General features: G+C 40.5%; 1 protein-coding gene across 1 annotated transcript in view; it reads left to right on the forward strand.

Moving 5' to 3' along the window:
• Positions 1-21,165, forward strand: part of TYR (tyrosinase) — a 54,772-nt gene that overhangs the window by 14,601 nt on the left and 19,006 nt on the right. Inside the window, exon 3 of the mRNA XM_013955976.2 lies at positions 7,540-7,687. Within this exon, the coding sequence (XP_013811430.2) occupies positions 7,540-7,687 (148 nt within the window). The remainder of the gene's footprint in view (positions 1-7,539; positions 7,688-21,165) is intronic.

Here is a 21,165-nt window from a genome sequence, read left to right on the forward strand (position 1 = left end):
TATTCCTTTGCAACACAGCTACCATTCCCCTCTTCTGTGCTTCCACAGGGAAATCTGTTTCCTGCCATTGCTCAATACGGTTATGCTTTTGCTAATTTTCATGCTCTTTTCATAAGAGAGTGACTCCTATCAAAAACTTAAACCATTCCTTTCCTTCAACATATATATATATAAGTAGTTTTGAGTGATTTCCTTATCCTAAGTGTAGTGTACAAAAAATAAGATATTAAATGTCTTCATAATGGCTTCATAGTATGAAGGCTCTTCTTACCCCAATATACCACAAGGCTTCTCATCCTTAAATGTCATTATTTTCATTAACACAAATTCTTCTCAACATATTGTCAGGGTTGGACCCTTCTGTATGTTCTCAATTCATTAATTGTTTTCTTGCACTAGTGAGATGCATGATTGACTTTAATTATATACATATATATATATATATATATATATAATTCACTAAATAAGTACTGACAAGGGGAATGATCAGGATAAGAACTGTAAATTGTCCAAAATCTACTGACTTGCTACAACATCACCTTCAATGTTTTTTCCATTTTTCCCCCTTTCTCTTACATTAAAATAGAAAAGAAACAGTAATTATGAAATACAGAGAGTTTCAGAACAGTAGACATAATTTGTCCATTAAATGGAGTGACTCCCTTCATGTGTGCAGAAGAAATTACACAGGATGCTGTACACTACAAGTCTTTTGAATATTTTGAGAGATTCTTCTTCTCTAGTATGAAGCTCATCACTTAACTCCTCATCAGTTTCCCAGGTCCAAATTCCCCTGTAACAATGGAACTTTAAAAAAAGGTAATTTTGATGTTTGCTGTTGGTGTAAAACAGTGTGTAATGAGCACTGATGATCATGTGGTTAAAGAGGTCGTTTATGTTTTTGAAGGAGATTGGATCAAGATGAATCATCTCAGAAAATACAGGACATAAGCTTCCAGAGGACAGTGATCATGATGTTACCTTTCTCTCTATAAGAACATTTTGTTAGAATCAGTGATCACTGGAGTGGAAGCCCATATAGTTCCATGAAAAGGGGATTTTTTGGTGATGAGTCTGTTTGAATGCAAGCCAGATCTAGTTCAGTAGGCATTTATCTATATTACTATAGAGATGCGGCCTATTCCACCAGACACAGTGCCGTTCTGAGACAGCTTTTTAATCTTTTTCTTTGAGAATACTTGATTTTTAACCTGAATTATTTCAACAATCAAATTGACACCACAGGTCCATAAAAATTTATATCAGTTCAACTAACAAGAGAGTGAACTGCAATATGAAGCCAAGAGTACATGGCTAAAGTTAAAAAAGATGGTGGGAACTTCTTAGGCCAGGTCTACTGCCAAGGAAAATTGATCATGTTAGCTCCTCTCTTATTAATGGTCTGGCTAGTTTTTTGTTGTGTACAGATGCCAAACTTAAATTGCCAGCTTGCATTTGCTATGCCAGTGCCCACTTCTTAGTGATGGCATTCTCACAAACCTGCTAACATTCCTACATTTCCTAACATTTACATCCTTTTCTAAGGATCTAAGGATTCTTCAATCCTTCTTTACTTTTTTACACAAGTTTGTGCCAATACATATAAAGTCAAATTCTAATCTCTTTTAGACCCAAAGTAAATCCAGAGCTACTCCAATGACTTTAGTGGTGTTATTCTAGAATTACAAAAGATGACCAGAACTGAGCCAATGAATGACTCTAATGGAATGACTCCTGTTTTACGCCCATGTGAGATTTACTCCCCACATACTGTTCTGTAAAGGAAAACATCTGTGGTCACTTAGAAGAACAGAACAGAAGATGAGAACAAACTATTCCAGTCCTAGGCATGTTATTGTGCACTTCTGTGCAAAATTATATGCTCTATTATGCTTGAGTGTCCACGTAAATTGGAATAAAAACACCTTTTTTACCCATCTAAGAGGTAAATATCAGTATTGTTACAAGGAGTTGCCAACAGCGCAGGCTGAATCCTTGTTTGGCTAAAGGAAAATGCTGCTATACTGACAGAATGATGTCATCTAAGAGTAACCACAACAGCCAGGAACAGCAAAGGTCAATATTGTCCAATAAAGCAACACCACACTGGGGCAGAGCATACAGGCTGTTCTCACACTCGAGGACAGGCCTTCTGCTGTAATTGAACAATGACAGGTTAAAAGCAGGTTGTGTGTTGTTCTTTGAAATGGAGACAACCATTTTGAAGAGGATTTGTTGAATAGTGGCCCTAACTGGGAAACACTGTTGACAGCATCAGACTTCATGGACACAAGAAGAGGACGGAATATCAGTCTAGCTCTTAAGCAGCAAGTAAGATCAAAAATGAATTAGCTGACTGCATGTGAAATCATTGGGTTTCTTCTTTGTTCAGTTCAGTTTTGGAGTGACACCTTTAATGCTACCTCCTAAGAATAAGAGATGGCTGAAAATCTTAGAATTTCCATTTTTGTGGGAGAATTTCACATTTGAAATGAATCTATTTATGGCAACTTCAAATGAAAATCAGTGCCTTCTAAGTTTTGCACAAAGTGACAAAAGAGCATTTTGTTTTTTATTTCTAAAATTGTATATTACTTTCATTATTCATGAATTAACTTATGACACATGGTATCAAGTCAAGCCATGTCATAGCATTCCATTGTCTGTCACAATTATGTATCGGTACTGCTGTTCTGTCATGAAATAATGGTATAAAACATCAAACACTTCAAAATTTAATTTCACTTTAATAGGACATTTTCCTTTTTTTCTAAAATGAGAGATTTTCCTCTGGAAAACTTTTCTCAGTATTTTCACTGATCTATATAGCTCATGAAAAATGATTTCTCAAAATGAAGTTTTCAAACAGAAAACTTCTAATTAAAAAAGTTTTAGCCTACAGCCAACATTGCTCACACGGTTCAAACTTTCAACCTCTGGGTAAATTTATGCTGCACACAGAGAAAATGCTGTCAAGTCCCAGAGGGTCATTATCAGAGAACCAGAAAGACTGTTCACTCCAGACCAGAGTGTCCAAGCATTATTTTAAGAAAAACTGGATGGTGACATGGTCTAAATCAGATAATCACGAACCTTCATTTATTACAGCCCCCTAGGCCAAATTCTGCAGATCTTGCAGCTACCTCACTGTAGCAAGATTACAGTAATAACTGGAGAAAATATGTAAGATTTAACTCTGAAAAGTTTCCTATAAGATTGCCAAGGGCAAAAAAACTCCACCAACATAAGGCAGAAGAACATCACTAACTTCAAAGACCTGTGAGGATATGGCCTTAAAAAGGTTTTCTTTTTCTCTTCCTTTCTATTTTAAAGTAGATGCATCTATCTGACTTTCACTTTTCTAAAATGTGGAGATCTTATTAAAGAAAAATCATTCCCAGGGAGCATGGGAGTAAGTATGACAGTCAGGTGGACTCAGACATTCAACATGCAAAGCAGAATTTGGCCTTGAAAGTCACTGCTGTCCAGACCACACTCCTAGAAAGTAATACAAAACTAAATTTTATTTTATAAGAAAAGCAATTAGGCAGCTAGAAAAGCCTGTAAAGCTGTTATAAATAGGTTATAATAAATCAGTTAATATAATAATGTTATAATCCTATATACAGACGTTAAGCAGTCCACTAAAATAATCAGAGGAGAGAGGCTTATTGGAATTGTTCCTCCTTCACTGTAGCACCGAATGCTGATAATGCGCTCAGAGCTCTGCGTACCCTCTGAGATCAGCTCAACAGTTGCTGCCCTTCATTCACTAGCAAATGAGTAGTGGAGAAAAACACTACTCGCTTTTAATGCATAAAGCTGTGTGTTTGAGTGATTGTACATTGACTTCTCTTGTCTCTGTTGCTAGACTATAAAACCTGCAGTTAATATAATTAAATACTCTCTAAAGACATACACCTGACCCAACTGCATGTTTAATGAGAACCACCTATGTATCATCTTAAAAAGTGTCAGGCAGCCTTAATTGTGGGTGGCATCATTAGCTCCTCCTATAATAAACTTTGGGCTAGATCCTTATCTGATTTAATTTGGCCTGGCTCCAGCAAAGCTACTTCAGCTCTGCTGAATCACTGTCATCGATTTATAGTGCTATGAGCATCAGCAGGATCAGTTTTACGATGTCTTAAAAATGTGATTTGTCCCTCATTGAAATCATTGGCAAAACTTTAATTTGCCTCAGTGATGTAAGATCTATGCCCTAATGACTACTTCTAGTACACTGTAATCAAATGAGGGTTTAAAAGGGTGTCTGAATGACATGGTTTCCTGTACTGGCCAGATGATTTAACAGCTCACTGACATCAGGGACAGTCCTGCTGCTCTGTGCTATCTCCTCCATCCTCCAGTCAGTCACTCTCCCCCTTTTTTGGTATCAGCTCTGGGGCTCATCATATCATTTCATGAGATTATGTACCTCATCAGCCTAAAAAAAAAAAAAAAAAGGCATCCTTCCCTCAGGGTAGTTTTCTGCCAAATTAGTGAGTTAAATCATATCACAGAAGTCCTGGCAAGAGCAACATTTAATACAAAGGAGAGCAACAGCGTGGAGCGAGGCAGGAGAAGGAATTGGAGCTTCCCCTTTTTAGAGGCAAGGAGCTGTTATTTCAGCTCACTTTGGCTTGTAGATCTGGAGCCTTACGCTTGCAGGAGAAGGGAATTCACCACAGCCACCTCAGCAAAGTTTCCCCCAAGCTGAAAAAAAACCTTTTCTTGCCACATATTCTCTTTATTTGTCTTTATCCCATTTCATAGTGTGACACCCTGAATACATGATTGTTCTGAATCCTTTTAGAAAGAGAGAATTTATTTTCTGAGAGAAAAGAATTCAGATGAAACCAGAATAAGGCCTGGGTTAATAAAATAAATAAAGTAATATTGCATTATGGTTTTATCCCTGCTAGCTTTACTATTTATATAGAGTTTCCATAGCAAGAAACCAGATATTAGAACTTCATATATATTTAGCATATGGTTAAACATGATGTTACCTTTGACACTGATTGAATGCACCCCAATTAAAGGGGGGTGGGAGTGATGGTAATGCTGTTCCTGTTACAGGGCTTTAGATCATTAAGATAGATTGCTCATGTGCAGATGTTCCATGAGCATTCCAATTCTGATGTAAAACATCTAGCTTTTTGCCTAGATTATACAAAGTTCTATCCTCCCTTCACCGTACTGATACAGCAGCTTAATATAAGTGAAATAATTACTTTACAGTGAAATACAGATAGATATTTTTCAGCTAATATTCACAGGGATTTCATAGTATGGGGTCTTTCTACATCAGCTGATTCCAATGATCACCAGCTGTGGTCATCAGCAAAGAAGACCAAAATTGCTACCATCAATTTCTGTAAGTTCTTGCATGATTGTCAATGCACATCATTCTTTATAGCACATTTGCAAATACTTTATTTTGCTGTTTCCTTTGAGTGACAACTAGATAGCTAGATAACATAACATTCACCAACAGGAAAGTTTCTGTGGGCAAGATTTTCACTGTGAGATCTTCAACCACAGCTATTTATGTCACCATGCAGCGTCTTCAATAATCCTGCTCCATATCTGATCCAAACCTTCAGCTATCTGCAGACATCAACATGCTCCTCTTTCTCCCCTAAATCAAGACTCACACCCCAGAAGTCTTACATTTTTCATCACAAGCCAATGCTATTTCCTCCAAGTCTCCTGATGCTCTGTTTTCTTCTCTGGCTTCCCTTGAATGTCTCAAAATCTTTATCATAATATTACAATTGGAAATATGTGTGGTTATTATGATATATTGCTTCCTAGGTGCCACAGCTATGGTATGATGCCCTTTATAATTAGCATCATTTTATGACAGAAGTTTTTCCCTCCTTGGAAGAGGTTAATAGACAAGGAAAAGCCTGATGATGGAATTTAAAAGCACAAAGAGATTAAATGATTTCACCCAGCAGATCAGACTCACAATGGGATCTAAAACTCATATTTCCAAGTTGACAGAGTATGACTCCACTCATAAGGTATCTCTCTTCAGATTTCAATTAATACTTAATGTGGCCCAGGAGGAGAAAACCTGAACGGTGAAACAATTTGAACTGTGGATCTGATTTCCTCATCATACATGTTTCTTTTGGGGGAGAAGGGGTAGTTTTGGACCAGCTCTAGTTCAGTCCTGTGAACTGAACACCCACTGATGGATGGCACATGCCAGGCTTCATCCAAAAGAATCCAGCTTGCAGTCAGAAATTGCCCTCTGACATAAGTCACAGCATGAAACAGATGGACTGCTGTGAGATTTGCTTTAAAAACATACTGCTGGGCCACATTAAAATACTACTTCTTAGTCCAAATAAGTAGATAAAGCAGATGTTCAAAGTGTGTGAGACATTTCTCAAAGAGCTAAGATCTCTCCTTTCCCTGCCTTTCAATCTTGACAAACTGCAACCATATAGGGAAAGCACTGCAGATCAGCACAGTGTTAGTAACCCTTTTTATTTAATTATAATTTGTAAAGATGTTTTAATGTCTATCCACTGTGCTTCCCTATCCTACAGCTTACAGAAATTCTGAGAAACAGACTGTTTCAGGAACCAAATCAAAGAGACATAATAGAGAGTCTGGGTTAAACAGCAGGACTAACATCAGTTTAAAAAATAGATTGGGAGGACAATGTACATTTCTGCTTTTATTCTCCTGCAGATTTCCAGAGAAGCGTCAGACAAGGTTGAGTTGACTTTCATTTGGAGTCCTTGCAAGTAGGGAGGAAGCTTTGTTGTCAGGAAGCTTAGAAGGGCAACCCACATCAGAGCTGAGGTGTGAGCAGGCTACCAAGATAGAAGCTGATGGAGACACTCATCTTCCAGCATTTCCCATTTTGGGGTTGGTCTGTGTGGCCTTCTCTCAAAGCCCGCATTCAAAGTGATCTTGAAAATAATGTTAATCCACAGACTTTCATGCTGCAAGGATCATCCAGTCAACTATTTACCAACTCATTTTCTAAAGACTAAAGCTTATACTCTGGTGCCTCCTATCAGTGAAGGAATGTGCTCTGTAGAGACAAACGATATTAAGCAATACTAAAGATGATCTTTGTTTGAATATATGATGAGATACAATAGTCTCTTTTATCTTAAGAACCTATAAGTATAGGGATCAAAAATGAAAACAAAGTGAGTAAATTTACTGAACCTGAATAAATATATACGCATAAATGTCTTCAGGGATTAGCTTGCCTTTTAACAGCTAGACACAATGGACAAAGAAATTTAAAAATAGAAAGCAATTAAGCAGTACATTTGCTGACATGCTGCATTAGCTACATCGAAGGAGTTTTAATTTAGCTTATTCTGATTTCATGTTTGCTATTCCCTTGAAATGTATTAGCACTCCTTTATATGTTTTCCTGAGCTCTTGTCTTAAAAGGTTAACATAAATGAAGAGAAAGTAAGTACTTTGATCTTGAGTTTTACTGGAAAAAGAATTACACGCATTGTTATATCAGTATATGATTTCCCTTTCAACATACAGGCTTTGCTGATCCACGCACTGCAATATCAAACATATCTCAGAGCAGTTTGCATAATGCACTTCACATCTACATGAATGGCTCCATGTCCCAAGTACAAGGCTCTGCAAATGATCCTATCTTTGTACTGCACCATGCCTTTGTTGACAGGTGAGTTTAATTCTTCTTGGTAAACCTAATTTATTTTGTGTTTTTACAGTGTACTTTCACCTACATATCAAAACTGCAAATATTTTACATGCCATGACATGCACAGTATTTTCAAACATGTAGAATTGAGCTCTGCTCCTACTTGAGAGCAAGTGTGTTATAACTTTCCTAACCTGTCTGAATGTTCACTGGATTAAATGTCATTTGAAAAACTGACAAATGCATTCAGCTTTTATTACCAAGGTAAAAATAGGCTTTCAATGATGTCATAGAGATTAATATATATGGAAGTGTATGTCAAGGAGTTTGGACCAAAAGTGCGTGACTCATTTTAACACAACTATAATCAGTTGGAGTAATTCCTTTACATTCCAAATGTCAGTGCTGTTTTAATTTCTCTTCCATAAGGAAAATTCTAGCGTGCTATCCATAAATAAAGAAGTAAAAATTCTTATATCAGTGTGACAAACAAAATTGTGACTCTTTCTTGCTGGAATAAAAGACTACAGCTGTGCAGATGGAGAGGAAAGCAAACAGAGGGATGTCATGTTTATTAATAAGAAAGAGTAGGGGAGTGCAGTTCTGCAAAAAGAGAAGGAAATTGCTATGCTGAGGCATAGAACTGCATCCCAAGATTTAATGGTGATCTTAAAATTTTCTGCATGCTTCTATAATATATGTGAACAGCTACAACAATTTACTGTGTACACAAAACTGCGAAGACTAAAGGGCAGTAAAGAAGAAAGTTAGCTAAAAGAACTGCAAAACCGTATGTACAACACTTTAAAATTATGTTGAAATTCACTAGATTTTTCTAAGTCAAGTTGCTGCCCAGATAATTTTGAACAATAACAATAAAAAAGAACAGTTTCTTATCTGGTCTCTTTATGCTGCACCTTTATCCTGTCTGCAGACCTGGGAAGGCAGCAGCAGACTCTTTGGTTTAAAAGATATAATTCAATTGCAGTAAACAAAAGTAAGCCAGATCAACACAAGTCCAGGATCTAGCCCTAGGAAGGTAGGGGTTTTTTTTTGTTTGTTTGTTTGTTTGTTTTGAAATAAAAACATTCAACTCCTTCAAAATTTGGTGCCATTCCCTCTGAGGAAGATTCCTATATGTCTTGAAGATTGGCTTGTTCAAATCCTCCTTTTCAACTCATCCTGCTCTTCTTATCAAGTCACTCAGTTGACTAGCTACACTAGAAAGTTGGGTGTCATAAGCTCTGGAGAAATTCATATTCAGGAAAGAACTATTTCCCAGCAAAAACTTTGTGGATTCTTTCATAAATTTGCATGCTCAGAAACCTACTGAGTGAGACCTAGCTTGCATGCAGCAAGGAGCTTATTCAGATGGAAAAGAAAATCGTTTCTTTATTTGGGTCATTGAGGCATGCAGAACAGCAGGGATGCAGATTACATCTTGAAGACATCATCTTGCAGTGATGTTCTTTAATCTCAGGCAGTTCACACCAAAACTCTCATATAGAAGATAGTAGTAGGTATGAAAGAAAAGTTGGATCTTTTAATCCTCAGTTTATATATTCAATGAGCCTAATGGTTGTGTTATCATACTTTACCCACCTAAAAACAGGGCATCAGTCTAAGCAGGTCACCTAGGCATCAATGTGATGGTTTCTTCGAAGGATGACCCATCTATCTTTTGTTCCTATTGCTGTATGGTATAATCAGTCTTCTGGAGGTGTCGATTTTGAAGCTCTTCTCTGTGAATAGCTTTTCTTCAGAGCATTTAAAAGTTAAACAGTGTATCTTGGCTGCAGTTTAGCATATCCACCTTTTGACTGCGTAACGGGATGGATACGCAAGGGTTTCAGGAGTGGTTACAAATTTCAAGTTTGACACCTGGAAATTAACTTTGTCTAGGCCATTAAAAACTGGATCATTTGAACATTCAGAGAAAAGGAACATTGAAGGAAAAGCATTATGCTCTGTAATATCAAAACGATACTGTTTTCCTTAAATATTCATGCTTGTATAAGACCTACGCATCTCTTAACTCCCATTCAATGCAGGGCTTAAGTAGTACCTTGGTCTTCATGCTGACCTCTCCCACAGAGAAATTTCAGCTGCAGTTGTTATGAGCCTCTGGAAATACTTTTCATAACTGTAATTGTAATCCATTTTAGAAGGCAAAACTATCTGCAAAAGATAATGTTATTATATCCTACTGGTGCAGAGGAAATAAATCACTGCACAGGCACTGTGGCGACAGTGCGGAAAGTCATGAGCGCAGCTTCATCCCATCTGTGGAAGAATTTTACCAGTGATTTGCAGCTGCTATGTATATGGGCTTTAGTACACATGGATGTAAAAACTGATAATAATGCTGCCTTTTGTATAAGTGACAGAAGTGCATTAGCATGATTAGGGTTACTTAGCAGCCTTATCCATGACAGATTAATCATGCTTTTAGTTATAATTAATAAGTAGGTGACTGATAGGTAAGTACAGTACATTTAAAAAAATTGTTCCTCTCCTACATAGACTTTAAATCTGAAGGGCTGAGAAGAAGTTCTTTTCTGAGAGGCAAGCAAGCGTACAAAGAATAGAGGATAATGGGAGAAACAGCCTCTACTGCAGCAGAAACTTTTTTTTTTCTGTCCATATCAACTGTTCTGGTTTGGACACAGCACTTTTGAACTGATTGCTTACCACTGCACTGGGCTGATGGACTTCAACTAACTGTTCTGCCTAGTAGACTGTCCCCTCCAGGCTTTGGCGGAGACACAGAGGGCTGTGAGGCAGGGTTTTGTCGGCAAAGGTCAAAAAACGACTAGAGATGGGCAACTGCAGGTCTACTAGGTCTTGCAAAGGCAGTGAACAGCTCTGTGTCAGGCAATCAAGAGTGGTTCAGCGCTTTGAGCATCTGTGTAGGACTTAGAAGAGGGATTCCTCACTCCACTGCGAATTTCTTGTGTGAAACCGAGCATGTAGTTTGCTTTCCAAAGCTCACATCTCCTGGAGATGTGTTTCCCTCCCATTGATTTAAACAAGAAAGAGGTGCCTAAAGACTTTTGAGGAGCTGTTGATCTGAGCTTCGGCTAACCCATCTGTAAAGTGGGTGATACGAAATGCCTACGCAACAGGGACACTGTCAGGGTAAATGCATTAACGACTGTGAAATGCTCAGTTACGACCATAATAGGAGTGATAGAAGTAAGGCAATAGATCATTGGAACTGATTTTATATAGAAACATATGGTACAGAGGAGGATAAACAAGTGTATATGGAGTTTGCTGACAGGTGTGAGCCAAATGCTAGGAGTTATATTCCAAACAGAGCAACAGTCAGCTCCCATCTGCTGCTCACCCCAGCCTTACCTACCAGGCCTGATGCACAGAAAGAGGGAAGGATGGATGGGGCAGAGGTGAACCTGAGATCTTTCAGGTGGAAAGCAAAGCATTTGCTCACAAAAACTCTCCTTTTTTTCAGGCTATTCCCTTCCAGCAGTGCAGAAGTATCAGGGCACCCAGGCAACAGCTTTCCTAGCAATCATAAATCAGGTTCCTCACCTCCTGTTTGCTAGCTATCAAATCAAAGGATTAAACCCCAGTGCTTGGTAAAAGCAGGTGACTACCATGAAAATTATTAATTGTTAATTGAATGGCTTTAAAAAAACCACACAGATTCAATAAAATATACATTCAGCAAAAATGAAAGCTTTTTTAGCTCTGTGAAGCATTTCTCTTAATTGCAAATCTCTTGCCATTCAGATATGCTCTACAGTCAGCACAAGGGAATAACAAGGGAGGAGTCAGCCCACTCAAGCTGGAAGGAGCAGCTGCAAAAGCAGTGAAAGCAAGAGCCCACAGTCACAGTAGAGCTCACTAGGGTGTTTTCTGAGCTCTGAAAAGGATTTATTTCTTCTGTGCTGACTCTTTCAATTCCTCCATCCCATAACCACATAGGATCTTCAGCTGGCTCTCCCTGCACCTCTGTCCTTTGTTTCTTCCATCTTTCTTCTCACTTGTTCTGTACCTCTTCCCTCCATTTAGCTTTTCTTTCCCATCCCACCCCCAAAACTTCTCACAAACAGCAAGAATAACTAAATAGCAACCAGGAAAATAAATTGCCATTAGCTGCCATTAAAGATCTCCATACTACTTTATGCTTGTATAGCAGCTAGCACAACAGGGCCCCATTTCTCATCTAGTTTCTGTGCTCTGCAGTAATGGACAGTGTTTATTATAATAGTGTGGATGACTTTCAAAGGCACTGATTTTGGTGCAAGCAATTTACAAATGATTTTCTAGAGATGCACAATACGATGTAGACTTTCACTGTCTTTCCCCATAACATCTCTAAGATTCAGTCTTGTTAGACAACTTTTGTTCAGCTAGAATGGTTTTTCAGATTGTCAAAGTGGTGCTACTGCAACAGCACCTTTTTCTCCAGCCTTAATGAAAGTGGACATGCAGTTCAAAATGCTGCTGCAAATGTGTTATACTAGCTGAGTGCTCTGACCCGGTATTCCCCTCTGTTTGTACCCTTCTACCATTTGTTTGATCTTTGTCACATCAGACTTGAACTGCTGGTCTTTACTTCCAAGGCCCTTCACTGCCCATCCCCAAATCATCCCATATTCATTGCTATGGAATTCACTCACCCCACCACCAAGTTTGTGGTATCGATCTCTATCTTACATCTGTTCAGCATCCAAACAAGTCTCTCCATGCTCCTTCTGGTTGGGAATTGCTCACCCTAAACATCCACAGTTCTTATCTTAGGCATGATGCCTGCAGAAAAGCTAGGGTGTTGCTAAACTGAAACCTTCACTCAGTGAGCTGCCCAGTACTGCCTCACTACATTGTTTCCTTGTACTCATCCCATCTGTCTGTATCCATCTATTGTTTCTGGTCCCATGTATAAATTATAAGCTCTCTGGTGAAGGGACTGTCCAAGTGTTTTGGTCTGTGCAGTGCCTGGCATAATTATTCTTATCATCTGACTAGGACTCTAAGGTGCTAAAGCAACATGAGCAACAGGAAAGAGCAATTGCTGCTTTTGCAATTCAATGAAGTGGCAATAACAAGAGACACCTGGACAGTCCTATGCTGATCTTGATTCAGTAGTGACTCTTTTGCTTGCTTCCACACAGGACTAAATTCTTGCACTAAGGAGACAAAAGCCTTCAGGTGCTTGTCTATGAGTGCATGTGCATGTGCGTGTGCACACATGCACACTCTGCCAAAAGCACTCCAAGTCAAGTGTAATATCATGCAGGGAGTGGAGACACTGTCACCTGCAGCCACTCTAACATTCCCAAACAGATGCAGGGGAAACTCTCCTAGATATTAGCTTCAGAGCCCCATGAAAATGCCGCTAATTCTGCTTGATCGAGACAAGTGTCTCTGGGCTGTTCAGCAACATCAGCTGCAATAGACTCCTCTGCAGGATGCTAAAATAACCCATTCTGCTTCAGTGGCAGGCTGGAGCAGGGAGCTTTAGGAAACGCCAGATTCTGGCTTATCCCAGACTCTAACAACGAAATGTTGCTTATCGCATTGATTATCAGTGAAGTGTTAAATTGAAAAGCACGTATGGAGCAATCTGGTTGAAAATATATCAGCAAACAAAAACTACACACCCTAATTTGCATGCCAGCAACACCCCATCCACTAACTCAACAGAATGGACATTTTCAGTCCCTGTGGAAACAATATACTCACTTTCTTGCCAGTTCTTCCATTCCCCCCAAAAGTCAACATTACATCAAAAAGTGATTTTGTGGGAAAATATTCTAACAAGAAGAAATTTGATTTTCACTCACAGGAGATGTCAAAATAAAAGCCTCTTATTTTGCTCTGTTTTTGAAACAGAACATTTTCATTTTCTCTTAAATGTCATCTCAGGTTTTTGAAACCAAAAAATGGCACAAGAAAAAGCAAGTTGTTCTCTTGTTTTGAAATGTTGAAAGGAAACAAGAACTTTTTTTAGCAGTTCGAAACTATTTGCTTCAAGAATTTGGAACATTTCAAGTGAAATCATTCAAAAAGGATCATTAGAAATTCTTGCAAGGCAACATAGGTTTTCCAGACTTGTTTAGTACATGAAATAAAAGTCATTCCCTTCCCTGAACTGTCTCCAGTTGGAGACAACACAGACAAAGCATGAGGCAAAGGAAGTATTATCCCCATTTGGTATTTGGAAAATATAGGCACACAGAAATAAGTGACTTAAGCACAGCTATCTTGGAGATTGTAATGCAACAGCAGTACAGCTAATAATAAGGCAGTGTAGAAATGGAGAAGTCACTGCATAAATCACTGAGTGTGATTAATTTTCTCTCTTGATATGGACACAATAAGACTGTTTGCAGAAAATGATGACCCAGGCTAAAAGTCATATTTTTCTGGAACTGAATGAACTATGGCTTGGAGCCATATCAAAACTGTTAGACAAAGGCAGGTCAAGAGGCTGCCATTAGCAATATACCTCCTGCCACAGTAACATAAACCCACAGTCTTTCTGCATCATGTCAGCTTAGAGTCTTACTGTGTCCTGCACTGTATCCTTCCAAGCGCCTGCATAAATGCAGTCAATGAGGTGAAGCCCTCTCCATAATTGTCCCTGGCAGGAAGGAGAAACACAGTTAAGGTCCCTGCACTGAGAAGAAGTATGAACATCACTGGGCTACTGCTTTTCCCAGGTATAACCTAGTACAGCTTTTAAAAGTCCAGCCCCTGGGAATCGTTGCTGACCTAGGAATATTCTGTGCTGCTTCCAGAACAGGATTGGGATGATGGTATGTAGCTGGACAGGCCCTAATGCTCCCAGATACTACCTTACCCCATAAGTTTTTGCATTTCCTAACATATTCTTTGATATCCAGCAGCTGGGTGAAATCTTGTGGAAGCTGGTAGGTGCGACAGTCATTTTGCACTCAGGATAATTGTCTATATCCTTTATGTTGCCCTTTGGAATGAAACATCTGGAACATAAAGTGCTGCTGCCCACAAAGGGTGTCTGTGTTCACAGTGGGGCAACGATGCGAGTGCTGGGGGTGGGAGGCATCAGTGGGGGCTGTATGGTGTCAGTGGGACTGCAGGTGTATGCTAAAAGTGTGCAAGACCAATAAAGAGGGAAAAAAGAAAAAACACTTCAGAAGCAGACAGGGGAGGCAGCAGGACAGCTGAAGAAGCACATAAATGTGAGCATTTTGGGGTATTAATACAATATCCCAAGAAGCCCCAATAAACCGTTGTATCTGTAGGGCTCTGGATAGTGGGGAGCTCTGGTTAGGAGATTACATTGGCCCTCAGAGAGGAGTGCTGTGCTAATGCAGGGAGCTCCCTTGTACCCTGGAGACGTAGCGAGAGAGCGTGAGCATTGGAGCTGTTTGCCTGTTAACACATTAACCACCTGCGAATGTGTAGGCCTGCATCAGAGACACAGCTTTTCCTCTAAGGAAACACGCAGTCAGCCTTGGCTAAGCTTTATTCCTGAGCTACACAGTGCAGACATGTCCTTTTGATCCCCACTTAGAGTCAGGAGAGCCAGGCTAGCGACTAGCTCAGCTATAAACATATCTGCTGAGACACCTTTTTGTGTTTTGATCAGATGAATCCATCACAAATATATATATATATATATGTATATATAAACATATATATATAATATATATATCTGCACAATACCTAACGCAAAGGGTCCACCTAAACTCAAGTTTCCAGAGATTACTACGACACAAACACCCACAGCATATATAACGCTTAAGGTGCCTGCTTGTGTATGCAAAACTGAGGCTGGGAAAGTTATTTCCCCACCTTCAAAGCCCTTGGGGAAATTAATTACTTTTCTTGCAAAGCTTCCTGGGTGGCAGTTGCTTGTCAGACTTTTTCTCCCTGCCTGGCATGTATTACGGAGCCCGTGCTGAGAAAAGAGCTCTGACAAGCGTGCCCAATGTACCTCCCACCAGCGGGCGCTGCCGCCCGGGAGCATGCCGGCCAGCAGGGAAACCCGGCTCTCACTCTTCTCAGATGAGTAACGAAATTGCTTCAGCACTGCCTGCTGTTGTGCTGGAAGACACCAAATCATAGAACCCAGCACTGTTTTACGAGGTGGAATATCAGAGGAAAAAAAACTGGTCTCTGGCAATGCATTTCATTTTAGGGTGAGCCAGAAGAGACATTGGTCACAAGCTTTATTGCTACCCACAGATTCCTGCCACAAGTATAAGAGAGACAGTAGGTCAGTACTGAAAGGTTGGAAACCCAAGCACAGAATTTTTTAGAAATTATAGCAGAGAAGGATTTGTTTTAATTTTGCTTCTCTTTGGGGAGGTCTACAAATTTCTTTGCAGGAGGACACAAACTCCCTCTGTCCTCCTGTAGCCCTCATGTAGTTGCACTCAGCTAGCACTGAACCTGAGCTGATAACTCTCCCCTCTTAACCTCTTAGGCTTAGTATCGTGTTTGCCAGAGCTACTTAGCTTGTTTGATGGAGCTGACTCACTCAAAGTGGGCTCAGCATGTGGGTAGAGCGAGTTCTCATCTACTGCAAAATACCACATAAATATATCCATAGAAAACAGAGTGTAAGTGGGAAGGTTGGGGTGTTGCTGAGAAACACAGCTCCCCAGTATCTCTCCTTTAATATCCCTGTGTCTTTGGCTGAAATGCAAACCGTACACTGAGAAACTGAAGCTGGGTGATTGCATCTATTTTGGTGAGGAAGTTAGGGCTCCTGCTATGGAGCACCCAAAGGGGCGTAGGAGCAGCCTCGGAGGGTCACACCACAGGTCCCTCTAACCCATATCATGTCTCTAGTGGTGGCCGGGAACAGATGGGTGGGGAAGAAATACAAGTTTACAACAACCCTCCTCCCGCTTTGCCCATTTGACAGGCAAGGGCCGAGCCTATTTAGTACACTTAAAGTTGCACATGCATCTTAACTAACCCACACCTCTTTAAGTAAGCACACTGACGATCCACAGATAAACCATACAGAATCAGAGGCAGAAGGAAACAGAGACAAGAAACAGGCTTTGGAGGTAAACTTTCTTTGTATTATTTATACATATATAAAACCTACAGTGCTGCAGATCCACCTTGTTTTAGGGGGATGGGGAAAGGAAGGTTAAACAGACTTCTTGCGGAATATATGTGCAATACAATAGTTGGCAATCTCACCTGCCGTGTCATTATTCAGGTTAGATGTTTCTACTTGTCCATTCTGCTCCTAAAATCAATGATATAGGAGGTTCAGTTCAAAGAGTTTGATTTAAAGTGCATGTTTCATATCATTGTTATGGCAAGATTTTAGTTCACTGAATGCAGTTGTAAAATGGATTGCTTTGCACACTACTACATATTATGCAAGTGATTAGTGTTTTTTAAAAGGAAAGGTTACTTTGCCCAGAAAATGGGCAAGAGCAATATCATTAGTCTTTGCCTCTTCTCATAATGCTAGAGGAGGAGAAAGCTCTCTCTGTGACACAGCGATCAAGACAAACTCTGATGCAGACAGCCAGTATACCATTGAATTTCCTTCCTGCAGCACTTCTGCAATAATAGCTGCTATAATTGTTCAAATTGTAAAAAATCACAGGAAAACATGGTACTTTTCTCACCCACATGTAGGTACCTTCTATTCATCAAAAGAAATTATCACTTTGCTACCGTAGATGTGATTTATATATTACATGCCCTTGTGAACCTCAGTAATGACAATCTCTCAGTCTCAAAAGAAATGAATTACAGCACACAGGAGTGGGTTACATAGAGTCAGTCCAGCTACCTCCACAGCAGTCCATTTTAATCTGCTTCTTATCTTTCCCTTCAGGGGAAACTAGTCATTAAACTTTGGAGCAATTGGCATTTGTACTATCTCTTACTTCAAGCAATGTTTTTCTGTTAGCTGTAAACTGTGGTAATGATGAACCTGAGAAAGTTAACACAGGAGACATACTCCAGCAAACGTTAACTGTCTTTTTCATGCAACACATCACTGTATTTGTATTTCTTTATTTACAAAGGACAGAGGACACACCATCATCTTTCATATATACCTTGGCTTTTACAGTGTCAGAGAACATCAGGGACATAAATCTGAATGAGAAATAAATACATTTAGCCAAAAATTGCCCTGGTTTGACAGCAAGGAGTGAAATAACACACATTATGACAGCTATTTTAAGGAACAATAATTCCTCTCCTGCATCAAGCTACAGTCACTGCTGACTTTCAATGGTATAAAGCTGAGCCTGACTCAACTAAGAAAAGCGATAGAGTTTAGATCAGATGTCTGACTGAATCTCAGCCTAGCTAAGCCTGACCTAAAGTCACCTGTTTTCTGGGAAAGGTGTAGAATAAGCTTCAGTAGCAGTTGGCTTGTTCTATCAATAACTGGATTACAATTAGGCAACCACCTAGTCCTACATTAGACTATATTCTTATTTTTCTGCACAGATTCTTAGACAATTTCCAATGCTGAGCTCCTGCCATTTGTGCAGTGAGTGATGTGCTTATCTGTTATTTCCTTCTCCAGTAGGAATAAAGCTCTTTATGTTGTAATCCATCAGCAACCGATCAAATATGGGCTGGGCTCAGTACTGGTTGGTTTAGCCTACACCATTTCCTGAAAAGGGGAGGAAAAGAGGAGAATCTTTCGGTAAGATTCATTGACTGGAATACCGAGTTACAAGGCTGCCCAGCAGGCTGGGCTTCGTCATATGGCAGCCGTGCCCTAGACTTATACGCTACGGGATCAAAGCCCCAGGCAGCCATATGGGTTTCCTGGGAAAAGTTAGGTATTTAAGAGTATGATTTCTGGGAGTCGGCACAGTAAATGGGGAAGAGAAAGCTGGGCATTCAGCAGCTCTCTCTGTGAGAAGAACAGCACTTATTCCTACTCTGCTGGCAGCTATCTTTCTCTGTTCAGGGTTGTTACGTGTGAATTCTCTTCTGGACTCAGATGCCTAAGCAGCTTTTTCTCACAGTAGAGCTTGGAGGATCTGCAACCTGTTTTATTCTAAAAGAAAACCACTTAGAGCACTACATTATTATTGGAGCAGTGACCGGAACATGCATAGCCCTCTGCACCCACGTGGGCATGCTGAGCAGCAGGGAGAGACCCAACCACATATTCTCCAGCTGGCTATGGTTACTTCATTGTTTGACATGAAGAGCAACAGTTTCAGCTGAAATGGCTGAAGATCCTTTCTCTTCCTCTAATCCTAGAGGTGTAGTGAGGGCATTTTACAGGTAAGGGGAAAAAAATGCTCTAAATCACATTAGTAGAAGGAAGATATCTCATATTCCAGCTGATCGCAGTAACCTTGAAGCTTTCAGTAGAGTCAGACGCAGGCAAAGAAAGGAGCATTGGCTGTCTCTTAGATGGGATTGGTCATGCTGGATTATGGCTGTACTCTCTCCCTCCCTTTTGTTTCCTGTATCTGTCTCTCCCCAAGTTCCCAGTTTGTGGCATGCCACAAATGAGAACAAAGGAGGTGGAAGGAAGTGCAGATGCTTGCAGTGGGATGGTGAAGCAGGCCAATGCCAAGATCCTCAGATGCCACATGGCTCCCCAGTTCTGTGATACTTTCGTAAGGAGTTTGAAGATTTCAATATGGTACACATTATGACGCATCCAGAGAACTGTCCTTCAGGAAGCAGCCTGCAGCTGATGTCAATCTGGCTAGATAAGCAAGGTGCTTCATGTTGTCTGCACATTGCCCCTCACTATTGCAGGTGGTCTAGTTCACTGTGGTCAACAAAAAGCAAACAATTTTCTTAGTTAAGAAGGTGGAGTAAAGGTAAACAATGTGTTAGACCAGACCTTCACTGAAAATGAATATTCATGTTTCAGAGACATGACATTCATCTACATGGGCATAAATGCTGCAAGATAAAACTTAGGCTCGCACAATTATGTGAAAGAGAGCTTCATTGGGCTAAAACATCCTTTTTTTTTGTCTGTTTTGTGCAAATCTTTGTTTAAAGCGTTAGTAGTTGCCGAGTCCAGTAGCTCCATAAAACCAAGTGTGCCACAGCTCCCTGTTCCCAGGTCCAGCCACTGCCGAGGCTGAGCATGTATTCCCCATAAACACACATACACACAGTAAATATACAATATACATAGCCAGCCACACACATCAACACAGCAAATACAGCATTCACACAAAAACAAACAACACAGCCTTATCCTGTTCCTCTCTCCGGCTAGCCAGGATGAACACCCATTAGAGGAAAATACATATGCATATACATACATATACATGATGTGGATTCCCTCGTAACTGTCCTTAAATACTCAGCCCTTCCAGCAGCTGGCACCTGGATCTCTGGTCTCCTCAGTTGCTGGTACCTGGATATATGGGCCCCTGAACACACAGACACACAGAAACACTGTGAATCCCTTTAGCAACTGGCCTTAGACACACAGTCTATCTGGTAGCTGCCTCTGGATCCCCTGGTTTCCTAGTTGTCTCACGCACAGACGCACATGCAAATGGATCTTTTTGGTAGTTAGTCCAGACCTGTGACCTCACCAGTGGCCAATCCCAGGCCCCACAGTCTCTCCGTTAGCTGTCTTAGACCACTGGTCCCTCCAGTAGGCAATTCTCAGACCACTCTGGTCTCTCCAGTAGATGGTCCAGGCTTGTGACCACTCTAATATCTGGCTCCAAAGCCTCTTATCTACTCACTACCTCATCTGTCTTCATGTTCGCCAGCAATCGCACACTGACATACGTACCCCCACAATATGCATACTCTCTGGTCTCTCCAGTTGCTGGCACCCAGACACACAGGCCCTGAGATCCATGATCTGACTACAGTTGCTGGCACTTAGACCTCCATACACACACATGCACACACAAAAGAGAGCCCCACACCCAGGGAAATAGTCAGAAATAGAGTTCAGTAAGAAGATGGACTGTGCTGATCAGGTGCAGGACATGGCCAGACAGGCATATTGACCAGAACCTGTTTACACCTGATCAGCCTGTTTTATTCCCTTTTCCATCTATTTTCCCACACGTGTTCCTCCCCAAACCACCTTGACCTCTCCCTTTCCCCAGCCTTGGTTCTTCCCCTAAACATCCCATAATAAGTCTTGTACAGTCCCAAGATGCTATTCCCCAGCATCCCATAATAAGTCCCACACCCCAGAGGCAGTAATCTCCTTGAGCTGTAAGGTGATGGAGAAAGCCTCTCCTCTTGACTCCTCTGGTGGGTTTCACACCTGGACCACTGGCCAATCACTCTCCTGTGACAATCCTGGGAGCACCTGGGTCAAGGAGCTCCATTTGCTCTGACTGGGTTATTGGGGTTCCTCCACCTGCTTCTGCTCATCCATATTCCTTCATTTGTGGAGCTGAACTTTTAATCACATCAACTAACATAGTAGTACAGCTTGCATTTGAAAGAAACGCCCCCTGAGCCGAGAGCTGGGCTTCTTTGGTTCTCTCCACACTGGCCAATAAGCAGGCTCTTGTATAACCTTTGGGGACTTGATA

The sequence above is a fragment of the Apteryx mantelli genome, chromosome 1 (assembly GCF_036417845.1).
Source record: "Apteryx mantelli isolate bAptMan1 chromosome 1, bAptMan1.hap1, whole genome shotgun sequence".
Taxonomy (NCBI): Eukaryota; Metazoa; Chordata; class Aves; order Apterygiformes; family Apterygidae; genus Apteryx; species Apteryx mantelli.